At 43.2% G+C, this 26306-nt stretch overlaps 2 protein-coding genes across 6 annotated transcripts in view; one reads left to right on the top strand and one right to left on the bottom strand.

Moving 5' to 3' along the window:
- Window positions 1-16129, bottom strand: part of BTF3L4 (basic transcription factor 3 like 4) — a 35559-nt gene extending 19430 nt beyond the window's left edge. The window contains exons 1-3 of one of the 4 annotated variants that reach the window (XM_025376934.1): window positions 16059-16129; window positions 11472-11526; window positions 6142-6255 (exon numbers count right to left, since the gene is read on the bottom strand). In XM_025376934.1, the coding sequence (XP_025232719.1) occupies window positions 6142-6255; window positions 11472-11526; window positions 16059-16129 (240 nt within the window). Of the gene's footprint in view, window positions 1-6141; window positions 6256-11471; window positions 11539-14985; window positions 15184-16058 lie in introns of those variants that run through there. The other 3 variants (XM_025376940.1, XM_025376957.1, XM_025376948.1) reach the window with 3 other exon arrangements.
- Window positions 15196-26306, top strand: part of KTI12 (KTI12 chromatin associated homolog) — a 23378-nt gene continuing 12267 nt past the window's right edge. For both annotated transcript variants that reach the window (XM_025376912.1, XM_025376919.1), the window contains exon 1: window positions 15196-16367. In XM_025376912.1, coding sequence (XP_025232697.1) covers window positions 16344-16367 — 24 coding nt within the window. In that variant the 5' untranslated portion in view covers window positions 15196-16343. The remainder of the gene's footprint in view (window positions 16368-26306) is intronic.

The raw sequence follows: 26306 nt of genomic DNA, 5'->3' as shown, positions 1-26306 counted from the left end.
AGACTTCTCGCTCTGTCACCCAGGCTGGAGTGCAGTGGCACGATCTCGGGTCACTGCAAGCTCCGCCTCCTGGGTTCACACCATTCTCCTGCCTCCACCTGCCAAGTAGCTGGGACTACAGGCGTCCACCACCGCGCCCAGCTAATTTTTTGTATTTTAGTAGAGATGGGGTTTCACGTGGTCTCGATCTCCTGACCTCGTGATCCGCCCTCCTTGGCTTCCCAAAGTGCTGGGATTACAGGCGTGAGCTACCGCACCTAGCTTTTTGTTTTTGTTTTTTTTTTTTGAGATGGAGTCTTGCTCTGTCGCCAGGCTGGAGTGCAGTGGCACGATCTGGGCTCACTGCAACCTCCACCTCCCAGGTTCAAGCAATTCCCCTGCCTCAGCCTCCTGAAGTCCTATCCTTTAGTTTTTGACAGCCTTGGATTTTCCTTTGTTTGGTAACATTAAAAACAAACAAACAAACAAACAAAAAACTATATATAATTTATTATACCAAATCAATGAACTAATGAATGCAAAAAAGTTCGGAAAAGCTTGTCTTATTCCAAATAGTCTTTTGGTTTTTTTTTTTTTTTTTTTAGACAGAGTCTTGCTCTGTCGCCCAGGCTGGAGTGCAATGTCACGATCTCAGCTCACTGCAATCTCTGCCTCCCAGGTTCAAGCGATCCTCCTACCTCAGCCTCCCAAGTAGGCAGGATTACAGGCATGCGCCACCATGCCTGGCCAATTTTTGTATTTTTAGTAGAGACAGGGTTTTACCATGTTGGCCAGGCTGGTCTTGAACTCCTGACCTCAGGTGATCCACCTGCCTTGGCCTCCCAAAGTGCTGGGATTACAGGAGTGAGCCACCGTACCCAATCTTAGTTTTTAAAGTTTCTGAAGAGGACACCAATTAAGCTCTGGAAGGGGAAAAAAAAAATCACAAATACTGATAGCTTGGATAGTACTAATGTTAGTGACATCCAGTACTGACAGTAGAAAATTAGGGGTATGGAGAAACTTTACTTGGCCTAAGTGCATTCAATGAATCTTGAGATCCACCGCTGCTCTCCCTGTTCCTCGCTTCCTAAACTGAGCACTTTCTACCTCTTTCATGTTTTGAAGGTCTAAGTACAGAAAGTACTATAATATTGTTACACAATAATGGCAAAAAGTGTCTTTTCTTCTCAAAAGTTTTTATCTGCTTTACTTAAACTGCCAAACCCAAAAAGGCAGTATATTCCCCAGTTCACACTTTGTAACAAGTTTTAAACATCCCAAAGCAAAAATAACAAAATTTTAATTAATGTGTTTCCTATTCTTAGACATATATATATGTTTATATCTGAGTGTTTCTGAAAATCATATCCATTTTTTCATGTATACATTTAATGCAATAGGTTCTTTTTTCCTTCTCAAGAAGCTGTTTTTAACCCAAGTGTATGAGCAAGCCACGTTATATACAGTATACTAGATGTTCCCAAAGAGGAATATTTCAGATTTGTTAAGGGTTATATAAAGTAACAAATATCTTGGTTCTCAAAAAATCAACCTTAGAAAGAGGGAAAGAAGAACAAAAAGTAAAATTCCTCTCCATCTTAAGTTCAAACATTCAGAAATTTTATGGTTGCCACCTTGTATTATTACTTTGTACAATTTCCCTGTACGACTATCCTGTGAGGGTTAGAAGACAACACCAGGATGGGGGGAAGGCAGAGAAGCTGCTATAGTGTACACATATGCCACATATCTATTATGTGGCATTAATTCTCTGTGTGAAGTTTTGAGGTGTATAACTCCTCAAAAAAATCGCAGTGGCAATATTAACAAAAAAGAATTTGTAATATAATTTAGTAAGTGCTATAATAAAAAGTAGATACAGGGCATTGTGGAGGCACACAGGAAAGGCACCTAACCCTTCTCTGCACAAATGCTGTACAGGTGCTACCAGGAAGGCCTCTGGGAGGAAATAATGCCTATATTAAGACTCGAAAAAGGAGAAACAGCAATGTCCTTGGAAATACTGATGGGGATTTCTTTTCGATAATGGTTTAAGTAATGAATTCTGCATGGTAGGTGCTCAGTACCTATATAAGGCAGGTAAACCTCTTACTTTCCCTTTTTTTTGATGGCGGAGGAGGGACGGGAGGAAATGAAAAGGCCAAGAATGAATATAATCAAGTATAAATGAAAAGAGCAAAAGCAAGATAAATTAATGAATAGTATGAACTCTGGTTTTCACACACCTTAGTTCAAACCTGGAATTCTAGCACTTACTAGGCTACGTGATCTTAGGTAGGCACCTAATTCTCTAAGCCTCAGCGCTCTCATCTGTAACCAACGACAACCAACTCAAAAGGATATTGTGAAGCTGAAATAGGATATAATACATATTGATTTGTCTAGTTGTCTAATTAGTTTTCCCACCAGATCATAAGCTACAAAAGACAGAGGCCATGCAAAATATCATGTATCACTGTCTAGTAAGTCCTTAGCAAAATGCTTGGCACGCAGATATTTAATAAATGTTGACTATCATTAAGTACTTTGCTATGATGATTTCAATTACAGCAACACCATGACCTCAGCACAGTATTATATGTTTGATTATATTCTGAAGAGATAAAAAATTACTAACTCGTTCCTTATTTCAATGTAAAACACTTATAAAATCAATGCTGCCCCTACACTAAAAGTTTTACTAATTATGAGAGCTATAAAGTTTTCCAGATCTGAACAAAAACTTTAGAAAAACATGTCCTTGGAGATACTACACAGTTAAATCTATACTGCAAGGAAGGTATAAATAAAATTTTTTTACTCTCTAAAGAAGTGTTTCTCCGGCCGGGCGCAGTGGCTCAAGCCTGTAATCCCAGCACTTTGGGAGGCCAAGACGGGCGGATCACGAGGTCAGGAGATCAAGACCATCCTGGATAACACGGTGAAACCCCGTCTCTACTAAAAAAATACAAAAAACTAGCTGGGCGAGGTGGCGGGCACCTGTAGTCCCAGCTACTCGGGAGGCTGAGGCAGGAGAATGGCGTAAACCCAGGAGGCGGAGCTTGCAGTGAGCTGAGATCTGGCCACTGCACTCCAGCCTGGGCGACAGAGCGAGACTCTGTCTCCAAAAAAAAAAAGGAAATGTTTCTCAACTAAAGGTGCCCTTTGCCTGCAAGGTACATATTGCAATATCTAGAGATATTTTTTGATCGCCACAATTAGGAGTGTAGGGGTGTTACTGGCATCTAGTGGGTGAAGGCCAGGGATGCTGCTAAATACCCTATAATGCACAGGACAGCTCTCACAGCAAAGAATTATCTAGTTCAAAATGTCAATAGTGCTGAGGTTGGGGGGCAGAGGAGTTGAAGGGCAGAAAGGTAGGCAAAGATATAAAATTGTATAAACATTTACAAGTAGGTTAGGTTTAATATTATCAGAATTCATGTGTATTACTGCAACTTACTCATTTTTACCAAGTTTTAGATTTTTAAAAAGAGGTTTGAAGGAACTTAGATTTGTTTTTTCTAATATTTATCTAAGATTGAGAGAATGGTCTCTCTAAAAATATTTCAGGTCCATCAAAATATATAAAAGCTTTCAATAACAAAAAAAAATGTCTAAATATAATTTCAGGTCTTACAATGAAGCTCTAATCTGTATCTAGGAGTAAGAAGGCACACTCACACCAAGCTGAAAGGAAAAGTACGCATGTGGCTTACATTTTCTACTATTTTATCAGTACACTGATTTTCAACGTACAAAACAGATTTAAATGATGTGTTAATTTTATTCATTTATATATGCAAGGTGGAAGGAACATGTGGCATTTTGCCATTCCACTACCTTTTCTTTGCCATTTCTTTATTAATGATCCCTACCTCCACACTGTTTCTTTTCTTTTCTTTTTTTTTTTTTTTTTTGAGACGGAGTCTCACTCTGTCACCCAGGCTGGAGTGCAGTGGCCGGATCTCAGCTCACTGCAAGCTCCGCCTCCCGGGTTCACGCCATTCTCCGGCCTCAGCCTCCCGAGTAGCTGGGACTACAGGCGCCCGCCACCTCGCCCAGCTAGTTTTTTGTATTTCTTAATAGAGACGGGGTTTCACCGTGTTAGCCAGGATGGTCTCGATCTCCTGACCTCGTGATCCGCCCGTCTCGGCCTCCCAAAGTGCTGGGATTACAGGCTTGAGCCACCGCGCCCGGCCTCTTTTTTTTTTTTTTGAGACAGAGTCTCACATGATCTCTACTCACTGCAACCTCTGCCTCCTGGGTTCAAGCCATTCTCCTGCCTCAGCCTCCCAAATAGCTGGAATTACAGGCGTGCACTACTATGCCTGGCTAATTTTTGTATATTTAATAGAGACAGATCTCACCATGTTGGCCACGCTGGTCTCAAACTCCTGACCTCAGAAGATCTGCCCGCCTTGGTCTCCCAAAGTGCTGGGATTACAAGTGTGAGCAACCGTGCCTGGCCCCTACCTCCACATTATTTCTGATGCATGTTTTATAGCACATGTACACTAGTCATCTATTTAAAATTGTGAGGTGGTACCACACACAGTAACGATTAAATTTAACTTACGGCAGTGAAAGCATAAACTTTGGTTACTATCACAGATGGAATTGGCTGGGTGCGGTGGCTCACACCTGTAATCCGAGCACTTTGGGAGGCCAACGTGGGCAGATCATTTGAGGTCAGGAGTTTGAAACCAGCCTGGCCAACATAGTGAAACACTGTCTCTACTAAAAATACAAAAAAAAAATTAGCTGGGCGTGGTGGTGGGCGCCTGTAATCCCAGCTACTCGGGAGACTGAGGCAGGAGAGTTGCTTAAGTCCAGAAGGCGGAGGTTGCAGTGAGCAGAGATCATGCCACTGCACTCCAGTCTGGGAGAGAGTGAGATTCTGTCTTAAAAAACAAAAAAACAAATGGAATCATCAGGCAGAAGTGAATCTAGGTGGTAAAATCCCAAGTAGTAGTTGTTGTTATTTATTAAGCATCTTTTGGAATGACATTAATCTTTGGTCTCACATTTGAGAAAAATAGTGTCATCAAAATACAATAAACTGACAATTTTTTTTTTTTTTTTTTGAGACGGATGCTCACTCTGTCACCCAGGCTGGAGTGCAATGGCACAATCTTGGCTCACCACAACCTCTGCTTCATGGGTTCAAGTGATTCTCTTGCCTCAGCCTCCCGAGTAGCTGGGATTACAGGTGTGCGCCACCACACCTAGCTAATTTTTGTATTTTTAGTAGAGATGGGGTTTCACCATATTGGCCAGGCTAGTCTTGAACTCCTGACCTCAGGCGATCCGCCTGCCTCGGCCTCCCAAAGTGTTGGGATTACAGGAGTGAGCCACTGCACCCAGCTGACTTACACATTTTAAACAATTTTTGAAACAGTTTTACTAAGAAATCTAACCCATGTAAAGCTATTGCTAAAGCCTTTTGGCTGAGGCAGTAACTAATGAGACTCTGTAGAATATAAAGGTGCAGTAGGGTAAAAAAAGTCTACCGCTATTGAGCCATGAGTCCAAAATCTTAAATAATAAAAAAAGTCTGGCCAGGCGCGGTGGTTCACACCTGTAATCCCAGCACTTTGGGAGGCCGAGGCGGGCGGATCACGAGGTCAGGAGTTTGGGACCAGCCTGTCCAGCATGGTGAAACCCCATTTCTACTAAAAATACAAAAATCAGCCAGGCATGGTGGCACGCACCTGTAGTCCCAGCTACTCGAGAGGCTGAGGCAGGAGAATCATTTGAACCTGGCCAATATCATGCCACTGCACTCCAGCCTGGGCGACAGAGCAAAACTCCATCTCAAAAAAAAAAAAAAGTCTATCTCATCTGAAGAAATGTTGGGGTTTATTTCTATATTATTGGAGACATATTTTATATTAATAATCAAAAGCAGTTACATAATTTTGTCATATATGCAAATATCTTGAGCCTGAAAAGTATGATGAAAATCCTTCACTGTCTACTAAAATTATTTTTTTGAGCATCATTTAATTTCATACAAAAATCAAAGTGCCACAGTCCTTCAAAGACATCAGTGACAATATCAAAGATTTTTCTAAGCTGATATTTTACATCTGAAAGGTCTAGACAATTATTTGTGCATGTACCCACATAATTTAACAACTTGCAAAGTGATCATACCTCTTCAATACCAGCTATATTATTCACAGCCAGTTTTTTTAGAGAACTCTGAAGCTTTTTGTCATCAGCTGTGGCTGTTCTGTGTACCACCTTCTTCTTTCTGCGAGCTGTACCCTGAAAAATAACCAAACAGAAGTGTTAGCATGCCTGGCATCTGGCAACTGCAATCACATCTTATATATCACAACAATCTAACTAAAACCCACATTAAAAAATGGACAAAATAATAATGATTAATATAAGACTGCTCAGAGGTTGTGACTGTCAGCCTAATGCAGATTTTTTAAAGGTCAGTTTTAGCCAGTTCCTTTTTTTCCTTATCAGCTTTCTCAGGTTGAATTATTCTTATCTAATATCCAGCCTTTATCATTTCAACACAAGATACCGTTTGCTAATAAAACATAATGTATAACTTCAAGACAATTTAAGTACTTTATAACAATTTTAAAACATTATCATTTCTTATAGTAACTACCACCCCCTGCCAATAGTCTAAAGATATTCTGAAATTTGGGGAATTAGGACATAACTGAAAATTAATACCTACATTACAGTAGGAGGAAAAAATCAATAAATAAACAAATTAGACAATTTCAAATGGGATTAAGTACTATTAAGAAAAAAAACAAAACTAGAGCACAGGAAGAATGACTAAGTAGGAGTACAGCACTACTTTATTAGAAAGTCCAGGAAAGCCCTCTCTGAAGAGGTAACATAAGAATTGAGACCCATAACTAGGGCAAGAATGTTCCAAGCAGAATGAAACAAGGTTGAACTTGTCCTTTCTAGAAGAGAGAAAATGGGCCAGTATGGCTAGAGTACAGTGAACAATGGGAACGGAGGAGGAGTATGAAATCAGAAAGATAGGCAAGGACCAGATTATGTAGCCTAGAATGCCATGGGCAGGAGCTAGATTTCATTCTGATTGCAATGGGAAGCCATTGAAAGGTTTCAAGCATGGGAGTGACTTGATCTGATTATTTATGACTGAAGTTGCTATGTGGAAAATGGATTATAATGAGACCAGTCAGCAGGCTCCTGTAGCCACTCTGGCAAAAGATGAGGAATATGGCAGTGAAGATGGTGAGGGGTTAGATTCTCACAAGAGACCACATGACTTTGCTGATGGATTACATGTGGGATACGAGAAAAAAAGCACATTTGGATGATGCTTATTAGAATCTTGGCCTGAGCAAACAGGTTGAAAATTATGCTAGTTACTGAGAAAGAAAAAGTTCATTTCTAAATTGATACTTTGAAACTCTAAATACATTTTTCCATTGAAATACTATTTAAAATAATGGATTAAATTCCTGGATCAGTTTATTAAGTCTTGAGGGTGAAATATTTCTAAAACTGGTAGGAGTAAGGAGAATGGAATAGTGGTTACAATCTCTGGGCAGCTCCTATAGTAGTACTCAGGGAATCAGCCTTATAGAGGGAAGGTAGGGGCTTCAGTCTCAGCAGTTCTGGTGGGAGTGGAGGAGAGATGTGACGGCAGAGGATGCCTTGAAATCTAGTTGCTGAAGGACTATTTACATAGGCACTCACTTGTGAAGCATTCCTGACTCAGGGATAGCTCAATTGCTTGGTGAATACCTCAACTCGAATGATCCTCAGGTACCTCAAATTCAACATGTCTTAAAGCTTATCAGTCTACCAATCTATTCTTTCTATATTTCCTAACTTTTGTAGCTGGTGGTACCACCATATACTCAAGTCTCTAAAATCATGAATCTGTGGGTTATCCTAGATTCTTCTGCATGCCCTTCACCCCCCATATCCCATCAGTCACTAAATTGTGTCAATTCCAACTCCTAAATTTGTATCCCATATAATAGAGGTCCCCAACCACCAGGCCACTGACCGGTACCAGTCTGTGACCTGTTAGGAACACGGCAGCACAGCAGGAGGTGGGGCGGGGGGTATGAGCGAGCATTACTGCTTGAGCTCCACCACCAGTTAGATCAGCGGCAGCATTAGATTCTCACAGGAGCGAGAACCCTGTTGTGAACTGTGTATGCCAGGAATCTAGGTTGCGCACTCCTTATGAGAATCTAACTAATGCCTGATGACCTGAGGTGCAACAGCTTTATCCCAATACCATCATCCCCCCGTCTGTGGAAAAACTGTCTTCCATGAAACCAGTCCCTGGTGCCAAAAAGATTGGGGACTGCTGCCTTATACTATAGCAATAGCCTCTCAATTGTTCTCCTATATGCCAAACTTCCATTTCGTTCCGTTTTCCACAACGCCAGCAGTTACGTTTCTAAAATGGCAGTCATTTCCTTCTTAAAATCCTTTAATAGCTGCCCACTGCCTACAGGATAAAACTCCAAGCTCCTTGGTATGGCATATAAAAGTATGATGGAATCCCAAAAACCTGGTCATTTCATTTCCTGCCATTCTCTAGCCATTACATACTCTAAAGAATAGCTGTACTGGCCAGGCGCGGTGGCTCACGCCTGTAATCCTAGCACTTTGGGAAGCCGAGGCGGGCAGACCAGAAGGTCAGGAGTTTGAGACCAGCCTGACCAACATGGTGAAACCCCGTCTCTACTAAAATTACAAAAATTAGCCAGGCGTAGTAGCACATGCCTGTAATCCCATCTACTCAGGAGGCTGAGGCAGGAGAATCGCTTGAACCCAGGAGGCGGAGGTTGCAGTGAGCCAAGATCACACCACTGAACTCCAGCCTGGGTGACAGAGCAAGACTCCATCTCGGGAAAAAAAAAAAAAAAAAGGCCGAGGCAGGCGGATCACGAGGTCAGGAGACTGAGACCATCCTGGCTAACAGTGAAACCCTTTCTCTACTAAAAAAAATACAAAAAATTAGCTGGGCGTGGTGGCGGGCACCTATATGGAGGCTGAGACAGGAGAATGGCGTGAAGCTGAGAGGCAGAGCTTGCAGTGAGCTGAGATTGCGCCACTGCACTCCAGCCTGGGCAACAGAGACTCCGTCTCAAAAACAAACAAACAAAAGGTCTGAGCGCGGTGGCTCACACCTGTAATCCCAGCATTTTGGGAGGTCAAGACGGGCAGATCACCTGCGGTCAGGAGTTCAAGATCATCCTGACCAACATGAAGACACCCCATCTCTATCTCTACTAAAAATACAAAAATTCAGCTGGGCATGGTGGCGCATGCCTGTAATCCAGCTACCTGGGAGGCTGCGGCAGGAGAATCGCTTGAACCTGGGAGCAGAGGTTGCAGTGAGCCGAGATCGTGCCATTGCACTCCAGCCTGGGCAACAAGACCGAAACTCCCTCTCAAAAAAAAAAAAAAAAAAAGCTGTACCAAATTAAAGCAAGCCATTCCATTAAGTACCGTGCTATCTTAGCACCGTATGTGCCTTTGCAAGTATGGAAATAACAACCCTTTTTACTCTACCTCCATGAACCCTCTTTTTTTTTTTTTTTTTTTTTCCTGAGATGGAGTCTTGCTCTGTTGCCCAGGCTGGAGTGCAGTGGTGCGATCTTGGCTCACCGCAACTTCCACCTCCCAGGTTCAAGTGATTCTCCTACCCCAGCCTCCTGAGTAGCTGGGACTACAGGTGTGCTCTGCCACACCTGGCTAATTTTTGTACTTTTAGTAGAGACAGGGTTTTACCAAGTTGGCTAGCTGGTCTTGAACTCCTGACCTCAAGTGATCCACCCACCTCAGCCCCTCAAAGTGCTGGGATTACAGGCGTGAGCCACTGTCCATTACATTTCTGCCAGCCATTACCTTTCTGTCTAGTGATAAATTCTTGTTTATCCTTTAAATAAGAGCTCAATAATGACTTCCTTGTCTCCTCTAGGCAAGAGCACCTTGTACTTCATTATAACACTCACTATTCTCCATTATAATTGTGAGCATCTCTCTCCCAAGCAGAGTTGTGATCTTGTTTATCTTCTATGTGCCTGGCACATAGTAGGTGCTCAATATACAATAGCTAAATTGAATGTACCAACCACAGTTGTTGTTGTTTTTTTTTTTTTGAGACGGAGTCTGGCTCTGTTGCCCAGGCTGGAGTGCAGTGGCCGGATCTCAGCTCACTGCAAGCCCCGCCTCCCGGGTTCACGCCATTCTCCTGCCTCAGCCTCCCGAGTAGCTGGGAGTACAGGCGCCCGCCACCTCGCCCGGCTAATTTTTTTTGTATTTTTAGTAGAGACGGGGTTTCACCATGTTAGCCAGGATGGTCTCGATCTCCTGACCTCATGATCCGCCCGTCTCGGCCTCCCAAAGTGCTGGGATTACAGGCTTGAGCCACCGCGCCCGGCCCCCAACCACAGTTTTAAAATACATAATGGCCATGTGCTACATCAAGCTCGCTCTTCTAGGTATATTATATGGTTCTTGACTATCCCTAGTTTTTGCATTGGCACATCACATCACACTTGATGGTACAATGTGACTACTGTGGTTACATGACTGTGTTAATCTAACTCCAGACTCATATAACTGTATCACTGTGGAAGAAGGAGAAAGTACTGGTTCTTCTTCCCTTCCCTTGTGCTCATCCCCAGAAGCTGTGGTTATTGTCCGTGTAAATGACATACTGGGACCCACTACAAAAAGCAGTGTCCTGCCTACCACTTCAGGTCTGAGGTAAGTACTATTCTTTCTTTCCCTTTTGCAAAGATTATACTGGGCAGAGATATGGGTAGAATATTCTCCTTGAGCCTGGTGCCACAGCTGAAGAGAATCAAAGACTTTTGTTGTTCACAACTAGCTCTTCCTTAGGCTTTAAAAAGTACAGGGAATAAGAAAGCTCACATTCATATTCACCAACATGGAAGAACAGGTAAGAATTTGTGAGGAAAACCTAGCAATGAACAAAATATATAATCAACTTAAGCATCTCCAGCTAAACCTCTGTACAAGTAGGTAATATCCAGTCAAGATGAAGTAACCCTAACATCTGCTACACCCTGCAAGTGAGTCTAACCATAACAGCTATCATTCATTAAGCATCTACTCTGTGCTAGACACCATGTTAGGTGTTTTATAAATATTACCCTAATCTTTAAATACCTTATGTAGGATTAATTGCTATTTTGCAGGTAAGAAAGCGGAAGCTTAACAAGGTTGGATAACTTGTTCACATCCTATAACTAGCAGATGTTAAGAGTTAGGATTCAAACAAATGTGGCTATTTCCATTGCATCATCAGAGAGAAGAGTGTTCTAGTTACCTATTTTAGATCCAGACAAGTTATTTTCAAATTCGAATGTGGTTTGATCTTGATTATTGAAAAGATTTTAGATTTTCAATGACCACAAATCTGAAATAATAACACTATCTGGTTACATACATTCTCCTATCAGTTTTTCTTATGCCACACTCACCTTGCCCCCTATCCGGACCTGAGCCTGAAGTTTGGCTAACTTTTCTTGATTCATGCTGTTGGTAAATCTAGGGGGGGAAAAATAGATTTGTTAAAGTCACTCTTTTACCGAAATCAACAAACTGTTTATGCAACAGTACCTTCTGGTTCACTGAGCTTGTAGTATGCATCAACACCATGACCATGTTAATACTGTCTATATTCTTAATAAACATTAATAACTAATTCTAGCTTCATAAACCAGGTATTTTTAAAAATCAAAATTAAATTACCATGAGGGAATCAAATATACAAATAAAATAGAATGGGATTCAAAGTCACCTATTCAAAGATCCCTCCTTAAAACATGATTCAATCCTTTGGCATTCAGTTAAGCCTAACCAATTATGAAATCTCTGTAGGCAAGCCAGCTTTTTCCCCCAAAGATTTTTACAGCAGAGAGCTGTTACCAAATGTTATTAGCAAAATCTTCAAGTAGATTTTTTTCCCTCCCAAATCACATTCTGTGTTTCTTATAAACCATAAAGACGATAAAAGGAAAAAAAAGCTGAACAAAGAAGAAATTCAACAAAAGGCTGTCTAGCTGTCAAGATATCAAGTAGTCACATCCTCTATTCAAGGTCAGATGGTATGTTAATAATGGGGAAAGAGAACCAGGTTTTCAGACGTTTGGTGCTTCTGCAGCATTCTCCAGAGTTCATTCAATACCCTGCACTGATACAGTATGTTATACTTGTCAAGATATTCTTGCCTACAGGGTAAAATGCTTCATTGCACAATTTAACAAAAACATATCTTTGCTACAGTAATAAATGTTGGGGGGGAGAGGAGACTCCTAAAACAAGCTTTTTAAAGGTAATCTTGATTTTGAAGATTCTAACATCATGAATCTAGTCTGGTCAGTGAATTCCCACTAAGAAAAAAACATTTTTAAGTTTATAATGGGTCATAACATTCCACATTACATAAACAAAGAAAAGCCAATCAAGGCCCGGCATGGTGGCTGACGCCTATAATCCCAGCACTTTGGGAGGCCGAGGTGGGTGGATCACCTGAGGTCGGGAGTTCGAGACCAGCCTGACCAACATGGAGAAACCCTGTCTCTACTAAAAATATAGAATTAGCCAGGCATGGTGGCACATTGCCTGTAATCCCAGCTACTCGGGAGGCTGAGGCAGGAGAATCGCTTGAACTCGGGAGGTGGAGGTTGTGGTGAGCCGAGATTGTGCCATTGCACTCCAGCCTGAGCAACAAGAGTGAAACTCCATCTCAAAAAAAAAAAAAAAAACCACCAAAATAAAAGTCTTGTTTTACTTGTTCTGTGGATCAACAAATCATTACTGAGATGTGGAGGAGGGAATAAAGGACTCGGCTGTTATCAAACCTTCCTTGGCCAATTCTCTAAACCCTGTATAGTCATCATTCCCATGAAAAAGATACTGTTTGCTTCATTTGAGAGATTAATAAAGGAGCATCGAAAACTATATAATTACTAACCACTTTGTACTTTGACACTGTACTTAGGCACTAACCTGTATATATCTCTTCTTTAAGGCTAATGTCCAGATCCCAAATAATATTTAGAATTTATGATTCTTCACTCTGCTCAGCACTGTATCACAATGCTGAAGCAGCTAAAAACACTTTTATAGGAGGAAGTGTGTGAGTTCAAAACAAGAAGTCTTAACTGTGTGCCAATCTTAGCTCTGCCATAGACTTAAATTTGATGACTGAAATCCCAATTCCTATGCTCAAATATCCACAGAAAACGATCAACATTCACTTTTCTCAAAGGAATGTGGCCATGAGAGTGTAGTGAACTAACAAAGAGCCTAAGGAATTTATTGCAAAAAAAAAAAGGGGGGGCTAAGGAAAAACATTAGACCTAGATACTGGGTAAACCCTTTGGGATTCTTTTGCATTTTGAATTAACAATTCCCAAGAGAAGAGACAGGTTGGGATGCCAAGACAAAGTCTTGACTTGTTTGAAATAAAAGCAAGAACAAAATTCACTCTTCAAATCAAGGTATAGATGAAAGAACAGATTCCATTCCAGGTGGTCAGGACAACAGAATTGAGAAATTTTGTTCCTAAGGAGTATCTCAGAGAAAAAGGATTTTAGGGAGACTGAGAGCTCAAGGCAGTAGGGGAGGAAGAAGAGTGGTCTTTTGTTTCTTAGCAAGTTGTGGTGTGTGGAATTCAAGTAGGAAAGAGGACTGGACTGTCTATGAGATGTCAAGCTCAGAATCTGGAGTAGACCTCCAAGATCACCTAGTTTAATTCCCTGTTCTCAATCAACCTTTACTTTATTGCACCCATCATTCCTGTCTGTGATGTCATCTCAACACCTGCTAGCAGCAGCAAAGTGTAAATTACAAACAAAACAGTTCCCTCCCTCCCATCTTAATAGATTAGGAAATGAGGGCCCAGAAGGGAGAAGTCCCTTCCTAGGCCCAAAGGGGAGAAGTAACTTCCTAAAGCCACATGATTAATGAGTTCTTCCTTGGGGATCCCAGGATCTTTCAGCACTGTTCTCAAGGACTCAAGAAAGGGTGTAAACAGGTTTATCTATATTTATTAAGTGCCTAAGTTAGAAGCATTGTGGTAGGCACTTTCACATACATCATGTTTACACAGAGATAAAAATAATTGCAACCTTGAGTCCTGACTTTTTATTATGCAGGGTTTCTCTAACGAGCGCAGGCTTTGGAATCAGAAAGACCAAGGTTCTACCACTTGGGAAAGGTATTTTTCTTCTCTGAACTTGTTTTCCTCCTGCATTTGCAAAAGTATAACACCACGTACTTCACAGAGTTGTTTTGAGGGTTAAAACATTATCAACCACAGGGAATGGTTCACAGAAGATACACAGTTACTGGTAACTATTGTTACCACTCCCGAGGGGACAACTATGGTAAACTGCAAGAACGTGGGAACGGAAGTTGAAACCGCCATTCACTAGCTGTGCAACACTCAGCCTGTCGGTCAGTCAGCAGGCAGTGAGAGGGGGTTATAAAGATAGGCAAGAGACGCCGACTTGTAAACAAACATTGCCATTACAAGGTGAAGAGCGCTGCAACTGAGTTCGGTTCCCTGGACTTGAGGGCGGGAAGTGGTAACCTCAGCGTCCCTATCTGTAGGCTGGGAGCATCAAATGAGATGACAACAGAGAGCATGTATAAAGCCCAAAGCACACAACACTGCTGTTGTGAATGAGGAGTAATGGGACAGAGGAGGGGCGTCCACCCGCCTCCTGGGACGGGATCTCGGCGGCAACAGCGCGGGCCCGCCCGCTCCCACAGGGGGCGGTGGTGCTGGGGACCTTCCCACAGGTGCCGACCCCCAGCTGCGCCGCCGGTAACCGACAGGCCAAGCCAGCCGCCTCCGCCCCCGCTCGCCGCACCACGGCGGAAGTGGCAGCCTGAGCGGTTGGCGGGTGTCGAAAGGAGAGGGCGGGGGGAGACCGTGCGCAGCGGCCTATGGCCGTGGAGTGGCGGGACCGCCGGGGGTCTCACCTGAAGCAGGGAGGGTCCTCCAACACCAGCACGCGGCAACAGCAAGATGGCTGCCTCAGCCGAGACAGAGAAAGACGACGGCGGCGGCGGCAGCTGCGGCGGGAGCAAGTCCACGTGACACACCCGACCCCGCCTCTCCCTCTCCGGGGCAGCCTATCCCGGGAGCGCACATCTGAACTCCAACGCCCTGCCTACTTTGCGCATCCCTCTAGTGCTAGTGGCGGCAGGTGCAGGTGGCCGCGCAGCATCCTGGGGCTTGCAGTCTCCCGAGCGTTCCATTGTGTCCCTGCCTACAATTTTAAGGAACCTAATAAAAGGGCGGTCGGTATGTTTTTGTTTGGGTGTGTACTTTTGTTAGGTTGCTTTTTCGCTATGCATTAAGTACGGACTTTAGGACTCAACTAGTACCAGGAAGAAAAAGACCGGACATTTTCACCTGTTTGTTATACAGCGGAGGGGAAAAATTGGGAAGAAATCCTCAACCTACAAGAAAAATAACCAGAAGCTTTACACTTTAGCCTGCAGTGACTTCTGTCCTGGTGTCCTAAGTCCACCTAAGTCAGTTTTGCAATAAGAGGCCCCAAGTTTGGTTTTCTCGGAGCTTGCATCAGTTGGTTGCATCATCCCTGAGTAGAAGATTTGCGGTTGCAAGGAAAAATAAGGTACAGAGCTTCTCCAGCGGGGAAGTGCATGCCTGCACGGCACGAGCCCACGCACCGCAGAACAGGCTTGTCAGGTCTCCTCGGAGACCCTGGCAGGAACCTAACAATGAAATCCAGTCGTCCAGTCTTTATTTGTGGAGGGGGAAGGAGAATCCGAGGCCAGTGGGCAATTCGCCCACTGTTGGGAGCGACTGACCTCACGAATCAATAATTTGCGTTTGACTAGGAAGTGCAGCGGTTCTTGGGGGGAGGGGCTGGACTGGTGGCGAACGCGAGCAGCAACGGTTCTCCTGAACCTCTCTCCCGCCCTTACTATCTTGGCCCACATTTTCCCGCTCCGTCTCGGGACCTGGACACCCAGAATCCATGGAAAGCAACTCGCGCTCGAGAACAGCTTTCGTACCCTTCTACGTGATCTGCACCTTTAAACTCACTCCATCCCAAACCGGACCCCGGAGGCACCACCCACATCCGTGTAACATCACTTCCTCCAGAGTTTGAAAAAAAAAAAATCTGGGAAGGAGAGGGGTTGTGCTGAGCCGCGCTCGGCGAACGGTGTGGACCGTCTGCTGGGACTCCGGCCCTCCGTCCGCTCAGCCCCGTGGCCCCGCGCACCTACTGCCATGGAGACGCGGCCTCGTCTCGGGGCCACCTGTTTGCTGGGCTTCAGTTTCCTGCTCCTCGTCATCTTCTCTGATGGACATAATGGGCTTGGAAAGGGTCAGACCGCGTTCTTATCTTTACTGATCCTGGGCCCCAGCCCAGTATAACCTCTTCTTGCCCTAACACCGTTCCTCTCCCGTTCTATCTCTTAGACCACGCCAGATTTCTTTTTATCTTCCCCAATCACTCCTGGAGTTTGAAGATCTCTTGGGGTAGAGAGTAGCGGGTCTGGGGAATGAAGTTCTACTTGAGGCCTCTCTAAATTACTGGGTTGGGGGGAAGGAATGGCCCGTAAATTAAGAAAAGCATGTTTAAGAGCCCGGCACAGTGCCTAGCACTTGGGAGGTCCTGAGGAGCGGTCACCTTCCCACCCGGGAGAAATAGAGCCGTTGGGGACCTGCATATGCAGAGAACCCTGTCCTAGGTCTGAAGATTTCTCTCCTTGCCTCTTCTGTGAAGAACTAGGTTACTGCCACTTGCTTGCCTTTGGGAGACAGCACCTGCATCCCAGGTAGCTGGATCTAGTGCATAAGAAGGGCAGGGTGAAGGGAGAAGGTCTGCTGTTTAAGGATCCCCAACAGCGAAGTGTTTTTGTGAATGAGCGATCGGTGGTTATGAATGGAAGTTAGGAGGTGTGGCCCCCTACTCCATCCATTACCTGCATCTCCATTCTAAGTTTTAACACCTTTCTCCTCATCAGCCCTTACTTAGCTGAAAGTTGGATTGACAGTCTGTGAACTCAGGGTTTATGGTTTTCTAAGTAGATAAATTGTAGCATGGATCCCAACCCCTCTTCCATTTTTTTCCCACTGACCTTACTGTATGGAATGATTCTGCTGCAATCCTTCTGTTTTTGTTTTCTCTTATCCTCTCTATTTTCACATCAATTGGTGAGTAATAAGATTGAGTGGGCATTCATTTTGCCTGAATGCAATCATTCCTTCATTCCATAAATAATTTTTGATCACCTCCTGTATTTCAGGCACTGTTCTAGGCACTAGGGATATAGCTGTAAACAGGACAGACAAGGTTCCTACTCTCGTGGAGCTTATATTCATGTCAGAGAGACAGAGTAGACTCATGAACAAATTAATAAGACAGTTTCAGCTAGGAACAAGTGCTGGGAAAACAACAAGACTGTGATGGAATAGGAAGTAGAAATGCTGGGGAGGTTGGGGAAGCTGGCATCACTTGAGTTATGAAGGTCAGGAGAAGCTTTTTGGAGAATGTGATATGTGGGTTTCCATCTCAGTGATGAAACTGCATGACAAATCCTGTTAGGCCAGAATGTTTTAAATACTGACAATCCCATTTTAAAACAGACTGCCTTTTTGTTTGTTTGTTTTGTTGTTTTGTTTTTTAGACAGAGTCTCGCACTGTTGCCTGGGCTGGAGTCCAATGGCATGATCTCAGCTTACTGCAACCTCTGCCTCCTGGGTTCAAGCGATTCTCCTGCCTCAGCCTCCCGAATAGCTGGGATTACAGGTGTCCACCACCACGCCTGGCTAATTTTTTGTATTTTTAGTAGAGATGGGGTTTCACTATGTTGGCCAGGTTGGTCTTGAACTACTGACCTCATGATCTGCCCGCCTCGGCCTCCCAAATACTGGGATTACAGGTGTGAGCCACTGCACCCAGCCAGACTACTGTATATTTACAGTAAAATTGTAAGTACTGAGAGTAACGGAAGAGTAGTGTGTTAGATATGTGAGTTTAGATCTGAGTTTTTTCTTTGTTGTTTTTTCTGTTTGCTTGCTTTTGTTTTTGAGATAGAGTCTTGCTCTGCCACCCAGGCTGGAGTGCAGTGGTGCTATCTCAGCTCACTGCAACCTCTGCCTCCTGGATTCAAGTGATTCTCCTGCCTCAGCCTCCTGAGTAGCTGGAACTACAGGCATGTGCCACTATGCCGAGCTAATTTTTTTTTTTTTTTGTATTTTTTTTGTATTTTTAGTAGAGATGGAGTTTCATCATGTTGGCCAGGCTGGTCTCAAACTCCTGACCTCAGGTGATCCTCCCTCCTGGGCCTCCCAAAGTGTTGGGATTATAAGCGTGAGCCACCGCATCAGGCCTAGATCTGAGTTTTAATTTTTCTGCCACTCACTAGCTGAGTAGCCTTGGGCAAGTTTCTTAACTCTCAAAGCCTCAGTTCCTCATCTGCAAAATAGGCATCATAACTACTTCAGACACTCAACAAATAACTTACTCTGTTCGAGTTACTGTGTTAGGTGTAGGTAATACCTTGGAGTCAGGTATTTTGTATCTTTATTCCTTGTTCAATATTAAGCTTTGTGTGGTTGTTCCTGTTACCATTGTTGTGTAATAAATCACCCCAAAATTTAGTGGGCATTTTATTATGCTCACAATTGTGTGAGTAAGGAATTCAAGGCACACTGGGAAAGGCTTGTCCCTGTTCTATGATGTCTGGGGCCTCGGCTAAACTGGTTACCTCTCCATCTGATCTTTCTGCATAGGCTACTGTGGGTTTCCTCACAGTAGCTTTATGGGAGGCTGGATTCCAAGAGTGAGTGCCATAAGAGAACAAGGTGGAAATGCATGGCATTTTTGTCATCTATCCTTACAAGGCACATAGCATCACTTCCACTGTACCCTGTAGGGGCAGGTTCAAGGGAATGGGATATTAGGATCGCACCCTCACCCCCAGTGGGAGGTATGTTGAGGTCACATTGTAAGAAGGGCATATCTGCCACAGTGAACTAGGACTATTTCTGTCTTGTTCATGCTCAGGAATATTTGTTGAAAGAGGAAATGAATGATAAACATGATGATTGTGATTCCGGTCCTTTTTTCAGCTTACAGTCTGGTAAGATACCAAGACAAGTAAGCAGACAGTTACATGGCAGCGTGATATATACTTTGAGCAGGGAAATACTAGGTAGCTGCAGGAGCACATAGAAGGGCAGCTTAGGGCAGTGGAACTGGGTTGGGAGGATTCAATCAAAAAACAAAAGGCACTTAATATTGTGTCAAACACTTAGAAATTATTTAATAAATATTAACCAGTATAATCCCTAAAAGGAATTCATACTATTTCAAACTTTTGTTTCATGTATCTCTTGGATATGGATTCTTGGGAAATAGATTACATCCCACTTCCCCTATTTCCCAAAAAAAGTGCTACCTGGGGCAATGGTTGCTGAAAGTCTTGAGATGGATTTCTTCCCAGATGTTTAGCTCTGGCTCTTTCTGGAAGATGGCCTGGTGGTTTGCAGGGAGGAAAGACTGAATGATCTCTACTGTTTTCATTAAGAAGCAGCAGCACAGTGATGTGGACTTAGCACTAAATAGAAATTAGGAGACCCAGGCCAGGCGCGGTGGCTCACGCCTGTTATCCCAGCACTTTGGGAGGCTGAGGCAGTTGGACCACCTGAGGTCAGGAGTTCGAGACCAGCCTGACCAACATGGCGAAACACCATCTCTACTTAAAAACTACAAAAATTAGCCAGGCGTGGTGGCACACAGCTGTAATCCTAGCTACTCGGGAGGCTGAGGCAGGAGAATTGCTTGAACCTGGGAGGCGGAGGTTGCAGTGAGCCGAGATGGCGCCACTGCACTCTAGCCTGGGACAACAGAGTGAGACTCTGTCTCAAAAAAGAAAAGAAATTAGGAGGCCTGGATATTAATCCTGGTCAGGCTATTTAGTTCTGGTCCTCCTTGACAACCAATTAATCAATGAGAGAGTTGGACTAGAAGTGCTTCCTAAGATCTCTTCCAGCTCTAACATTCTATAGAGTTCCAAAGTAATTACATTGTTCTCTGTGAACTAAAAATTTGGAATACATCACCTATGGGGAGAAGTAGTGACCCATATTTACTGTACATTTATTGTCCTTCAGGTGCTGTTGTGTGCATTTTTCATGTATTGACTAAGCCTCATAATAACCCTATGAGATGGATAATGTTTTTATCATTATCCCCATTTCACAGATGAAAAAAACCTCAAATGAGGCACAGGAGTCCAGTGGACTAGCTGGAATACAAATCCCAGAGCCAGTGCCCTTAACCAGCATACCATTCCAGTCTCTCAGTGCAGATACTCCTGTAAAGTTTAAAGGAGAAACTAGAAAGCTGTCAGTGGGAGTGGTTCTTGTGCTCTTCTGCCTGAAACAAAAATGGATGACTTTGTCAAGTCTCTAGAATAAAAATTTGGCGCTAACACATAGGAAGTGTTTTTACCTCCCACACAGTGTTCTACTCACATTCACAACAGCCTATGGGATACATACTTTTGTTAGCCATATTTTGCATTTATGAAAATGGTAAGTGGCTGAACAAAAATTCTGATGCAGGTCTGTTTGACTGAGACAATCATTATTTAGCCACTATGTTCTATGTCTCAGGTATAGTGTTCCCTGTTTGAAAGGCTTGGCTACCAGCTCTGATGCTTGACCTTTTGTTATTTAGGTTTCATCAGCTGGGAGTGGGTGGATAATACTTTTCAGATGTCCTTAGCTTACATTCATTAAAACAATTTTTGGATGAAGAGATTGGAAATTCTGATTGAATGCTGTGTTTAGAAATGGTTGCTTTCTTTTTAAAAAAATTACTGTTGGAGGGTAAGAGCTGCTGATGTGGGAGACTTCACTTTGCAGATAACTGGCATAAATTAAGTGGCTATACAGGTGACACTTTAGGAAATTGGACTGCCTTCAGATGTTCCATGTTGGCACAGGTGGGAGCGTTAGTGGTGCTGGGGAGTAGACAATTTTAGTAAGAAGGTAAACACTATACTTTTTAAACATCTTTTTGCAAAAACGATCCAAGTTTTCTAGATCTGAAGTTGGCGTTAACATTCTGCTTTGGCAAAGCTGCGTTCATTTGTTCATTTAATCTTTGCTAGAGAGGCAGTAAAGTGTGGTGAATGGTTGTTAACTACAGACCCTGGAACCCAACCACCTAGATTCTAGTCCCAGCTCTGCCACTTAGTGGCAATGTAACCTTGGGCAAGCTGTTTCAGTTCAGCTTCCTTATTTGTAAAGGGATAATTAGAGTTTCTACCTCATAAAGTTATTGTGAGGATTAAAAAAGTTAATACATATAAAAGCATTTAAGTGCCTGGCACATAATAAATTTCATATGTGTTAGTCATTATTAATATTGTTATTACAGTATAATTATTACATAAAATAAGCACTTAGGCTGGGTGCAGTGGTTCATGCCTATAATCCTAGCACTTTGGGAGGCCGAGGCGGGTGGATTGTTTGAGGCCAGGAGTTCAAAACCAGCATGGGCAACATAGCAAGATCCTATCTCTACCAAAAAAAAAAAATGTAATTGCTTAATAAGTGATGGTGGTGATTATTACTATTATTAAAAATTCCAATGTAAATTGTAATATGAGTTCTCAAGGAAATTTTGTACATGCATTGCACTATTTTGTTGTTGTTGAGACAATCTTGCTCTGTTGCCTAGGCTGGAGTTCAGTGATGCAATCTCGGCCCACTGCAACCTCTGCCTCCCGGTTTCTAGCGATTCTCCTGCCTCAGCCTCCCAAGCAGTTGGGATTACAGGTACCCGCCACCACACCCGGCTGATTTTTGTAGAGTAGAGATGGGGTTTCACTGTGTTGGCCAGGCTGGTCTCAAATTCCTGACCTTGTGATTGGCCTGCCTCGGCCTCCCAAAGTCCTGGGATTATAGGCGTGAGCCACCGTGCCCAGCTGCAGTGGACTATTTTCACATTACACCTCTAGACTTACTCTTAGGGATATTGCAGTAGAACAGCTTGGGAAGTACTGGGGTATTAGAAAATAATGCTAATTAGGAGTCAGGAGATTTAAATTTTGGTTGTGGTCTACCTTGGAGTATTGGATAACTTTTCTTCTAGGCCTCATGAAAATAAGAGGGTTGGACTAAATCTCTAGTGTTGTGACTCTTTACATTTAAATTTATTAAAGTTAAATAAAAGTAAAAATTGAGCCCAAAAGGATTGTCTACATTTCAATTGTTCTGTAGCCACATGTGGCTAGTGACTACCATATTGAACAGCTCATTGCAGTAAGTTCTACTTTACAGTGCTGTTCTAGGTCTCTATTAGTAATAACCTTACATGATGGTAAGGTTTGACACCTAGCTTCTGAGTGGCCTAGGTACATGGAGAATTTATTTTAATTAATTAATTTTTTTTTTTTTGAGACAGAGTCTCACTCTGTCACTCAGGCTGGAGTGCAGTAGCCTGATCCTGGCTCACTGCAACTCCTGCCTCCTGGGTTTAAGCAGTTCTCCCACCTCAGCCTCTCAGATAGCTGGGATTATAGGTGCATACCACATCCAGCTAATTTTTAAATGTTTGGTAGAGATGGGGTTGGCCAGGCTGGTCTTGAACTCCTGAGCTCAAGTGATCTGCCTGCCTCAGCCTCCCAAAGTACTGGGATTACAGACATGAGCCACTGTGCCTAGCTGAGAAATTTTATTTAACCTGATAATAATCTAGCTTCCTTGACTCTCTTTTGTTTGGCTTTGAACTTCTATAAGTCCTTCTGTTTTAGGCATGCTTTTTTTTTTTTTTAAATAAGAAAAGAAACAGGGTCATCCTCTGTTGCCTAAGCTAGAGTGCAGTGGTGCCATCATAACTCACTGCGTCCTCGAACTCCTGGCTTCAAGCAGTCTTTTGACATCAGCGTCCTGAGTAGCTGGGACTATAGGCACATGCCACGGCATCCAGCTAATTTTTAAATTTTTTTGTAGAGGTGAGGTTTCACTATGTTGCCCAGACTGGCCTCGAACTCCTGGCTTCAAGTGATCCTCCTGCCTTGGCCTCCCAAAGTGCTGGGATTATAGGTGTGAGCCACCATAACTGGCTAGGTATGCTTTTATAAGCATTGTAAAGGTATTTTTTTCTTAAACCAAGTCTGACAATTTTTTTTTTTTTGGGGGAGGGGGGATGGAGTCTCGCTCTGTCACCCAGACTGGAGTGCAGAGGCGCAATCTCGGCTCACTGCAAGCTCCGCCTCCTGGGTTCACGCCATTCTCCTGCCACAGCCTCCCGAGTAGCTGGGACTACTGGCGCCCGCCAGCACACCCGGCTAATTTTTTGTATTTTTAGTAGAGACGGGGTTTCACCGTGTTAGCCAGGGTGGTCTCGATCTTCTGACCTCGTGATCCTCCCGCCTCGGCCTCCCAAAGTGCTGGGATTACAGGCGTGAGCCACTGCGCCCGGCCAAGTCTGACAATTTTTGTCTTTTCACTTTAATTGGCAAGTTTAGTCCACTTATGTTTGTTTTGATTATTGACAGAGCTGCTCTTGTTTCTGTTATCCAGTTTCTACTGTTTTTTTCTGTGCTTTTTTTTTCTTTTTGCCCTTTCTTTGGCTTGTTCTTATTTTATCTCCTTTATTAGTTTGGAAGTTGGCATTCTAGTTCTTTTCTTTTAGTAGTAATTCTTGAAATTTTACTTGCATACTTAACAAAATCTAACACTATTATACCCCTAGTAGTAAGAGGGACTTTAGAACATTTAACTTCAATTACCCCCTCTTTACTTATAAGGAGTTGTCTTATATGTAGTTCTAATTTTAACTTTTTTTTCTAAACTTAGTTATTTATTTTTTAGAGATAGAGTCTCATCCTGTTTCCCAGACTGGCCTCAAACTCCTGGGCTCAAGCGATCCTCCTGCCTCAACCTCCAGAGTAGCTGGGACTACAGGTGCATATTGTGCCTGGCTTAGTTCTCTCTCTCTTTCTTTTTTAACTCTACAAATTGGGCATTATAAATTGCTATACAGACAATATTTACTTGCTCACTATTATTAGTATCTAGGCCTTTTTCTGGGATCATTTCCTACCTGAAAAAGTCCTTTAGCTATCCTTTTGATTTTCTCTGGTTCTCTCTTAGGGGACTATTTCATACTTCTTCCCATCTTTTCAAATCTCCAATACTTCTTCCATAGTCCTTGCTCTCAGTTAGTAATTATGGTCCCCCTATAACAGAAGACAGAAGGAATCGAAAGAGTCCTTTCAAAAATTCTCACTACTGCATTTACCCACTAGTGTTCATATATGCTCCCTTTCCTGTTGTTACCTGATATACCATCATTATTCCTAGCAAAGGCTAATCCCTCTCCTTGAGTGCTAAATCCCGTCTCGTCTCACTGACTCACCAACATTTTACCAGTGACTCTCCCTTCTCATGTTGTATTACCCCTTTTTCCTATCTTTACTGTATCATATATCAGCTTTCAGTTGTCCCTGGTACAGCAAAAATCTTTTTTTTTTTTTTTTTTGAGACAGAGTCTTACTCTGTCATCCAGGCTGGAGTGCAGTGGCATGATTTTGGCTTACTGCAACCTTCACCTCCAAGTTCAAGCAATTCTCATGCCTCAGCTTTCTGAGTAGCTGGAATTACAGGTACATGCCACCATACCCGGCTAATTTTGTTTTTTTCTTTAGTAGAGAAGGGGTTTCACCATGTTGGCCAGGATGGTCTCGATCTCTTGACCTCGTGATCCACCCACCTTGGCCTCCCAAAGTGCTAGGATTACAGGCGTGAGCCACTGCACCCGGCCTAATTTTTGTATTTTTAGTAGAGATGGGGTTTCACCATGTTAGGTTAGACCAGGCTGGTCTTGGACTCCTGACCTCAAGTAATCTGCCTGCCTTGGCCTCTAAAAGTGCTGGGATTACAGGTGTGAGCCACCGCACCCAGTCAAAATTTTTTTGAAAGAGTTGTATGTATTGGATCTAATTTTTCTCCTTGGACTGTCTTGGTCATGCTCTAATCATGCTTTCATCCTCACTGTAAATGGCAGCTCCATCCTTCTACCTGTCCAGGCCAAAAACCTTACAGTGATCCTTGACTTCTCTTTTTGCTCTCATACCCCATATCCATAGCAAAATTCTGCTAACTTTGCCTTTGAAACATATCCAGAATCCACTGGTATCTTACTCCCTCTACCACCCCAGCTGGTCTAGTCCACTATCATCTCTTGCCTGGATTATTGCAGTAGCCTCTTTATTAGTCTCCTTGCTTTTGCCTTGCTCTGCTGTATTAGTTTGCTAAGGCTACAGGAACAAAGTACCACAAACTGTGTCTTTTTTTTTTTTTTTGAGACAGAGTCTTGCTCTGTCACCTAGGCTGGAGTGCAGTGGGGCAATCACAGCTCACTACAGCCTTGACCTCCCAGGCTCAATTGATCCTCCTGCCTCCACCTCCCAAGTAGCTAGGACTACAGGCATGCACCACCATACCTGGCTAATTTTTCTATTTTTTATAGAGATGGGATCTCACTATGTTGCCCAGGCTAGTCTCAAACTCCTGGACTCAAGTGATCCTCTCACCTCGGCCTCCCAGAGTGCTGGGATTATAGGCATGAGCCACCATCCCCAGCCCAAACTGTGTCTTCAACAACAGAAATTTATTGTCTCACAGTTCTGGAGGCTAGGAGTCCAAAATCAAGGTATCAGCAAGATTGTTTTTTCTAACGGCTGTGAGGGAAGGATAGAAAAATCTCTCAGCTTATCTAAAAATGTCTATTTTGCTCTTATTTTTGAAAGATAGTTTTGCTGGGTACAAAATTCTAGGTTTAGAGTTATTTTCTTTTAGTATTTTAAAGGTGATATTCCTGCTGTCTTCTGATTTCTGTTGTTTCTGTCAGTCTAATCATTGATCTTTTGTAGAAAATACGTCATTTCTCGGCCAGGTCTGGTGGCTCACACCTGTAATCCCAGCACTCTGTAGGAGGTTGTGGTAGGCAGATCACCCGAAGTCAGGAGTTTGAGACTAGCCTGGCCAACATGATGAAACCCCGTCTCTACTAAAATACAAAAATTAGCCAGGCATGGTGGCAGGCGCCTGTAATCCCAGCTACTCGGGAGGCTAAGGCAGGAAAATCGCTTGAACTCAGGAGGTGGAGATTGTGTGAGCCAAGATCACGTCACTGCACTCCTGCCTGGGCGACAGAGCCAGACTCTGTCTCAAAAAAAAAAAAAAAAAAAAAAAAGTCACTTCTTTTTGAGTGCTCTTAAGATCTTCCCAGTGTTTT

This window comes from Theropithecus gelada, chromosome 1 (assembly GCF_003255815.1).
Source record: "Theropithecus gelada isolate Dixy chromosome 1, Tgel_1.0, whole genome shotgun sequence".
NCBI lineage: Eukaryota > Metazoa > Chordata > Mammalia > Primates > Cercopithecidae > Theropithecus > Theropithecus gelada.
This window is presented reverse-complemented; position numbering and strand designations above follow the sequence as displayed.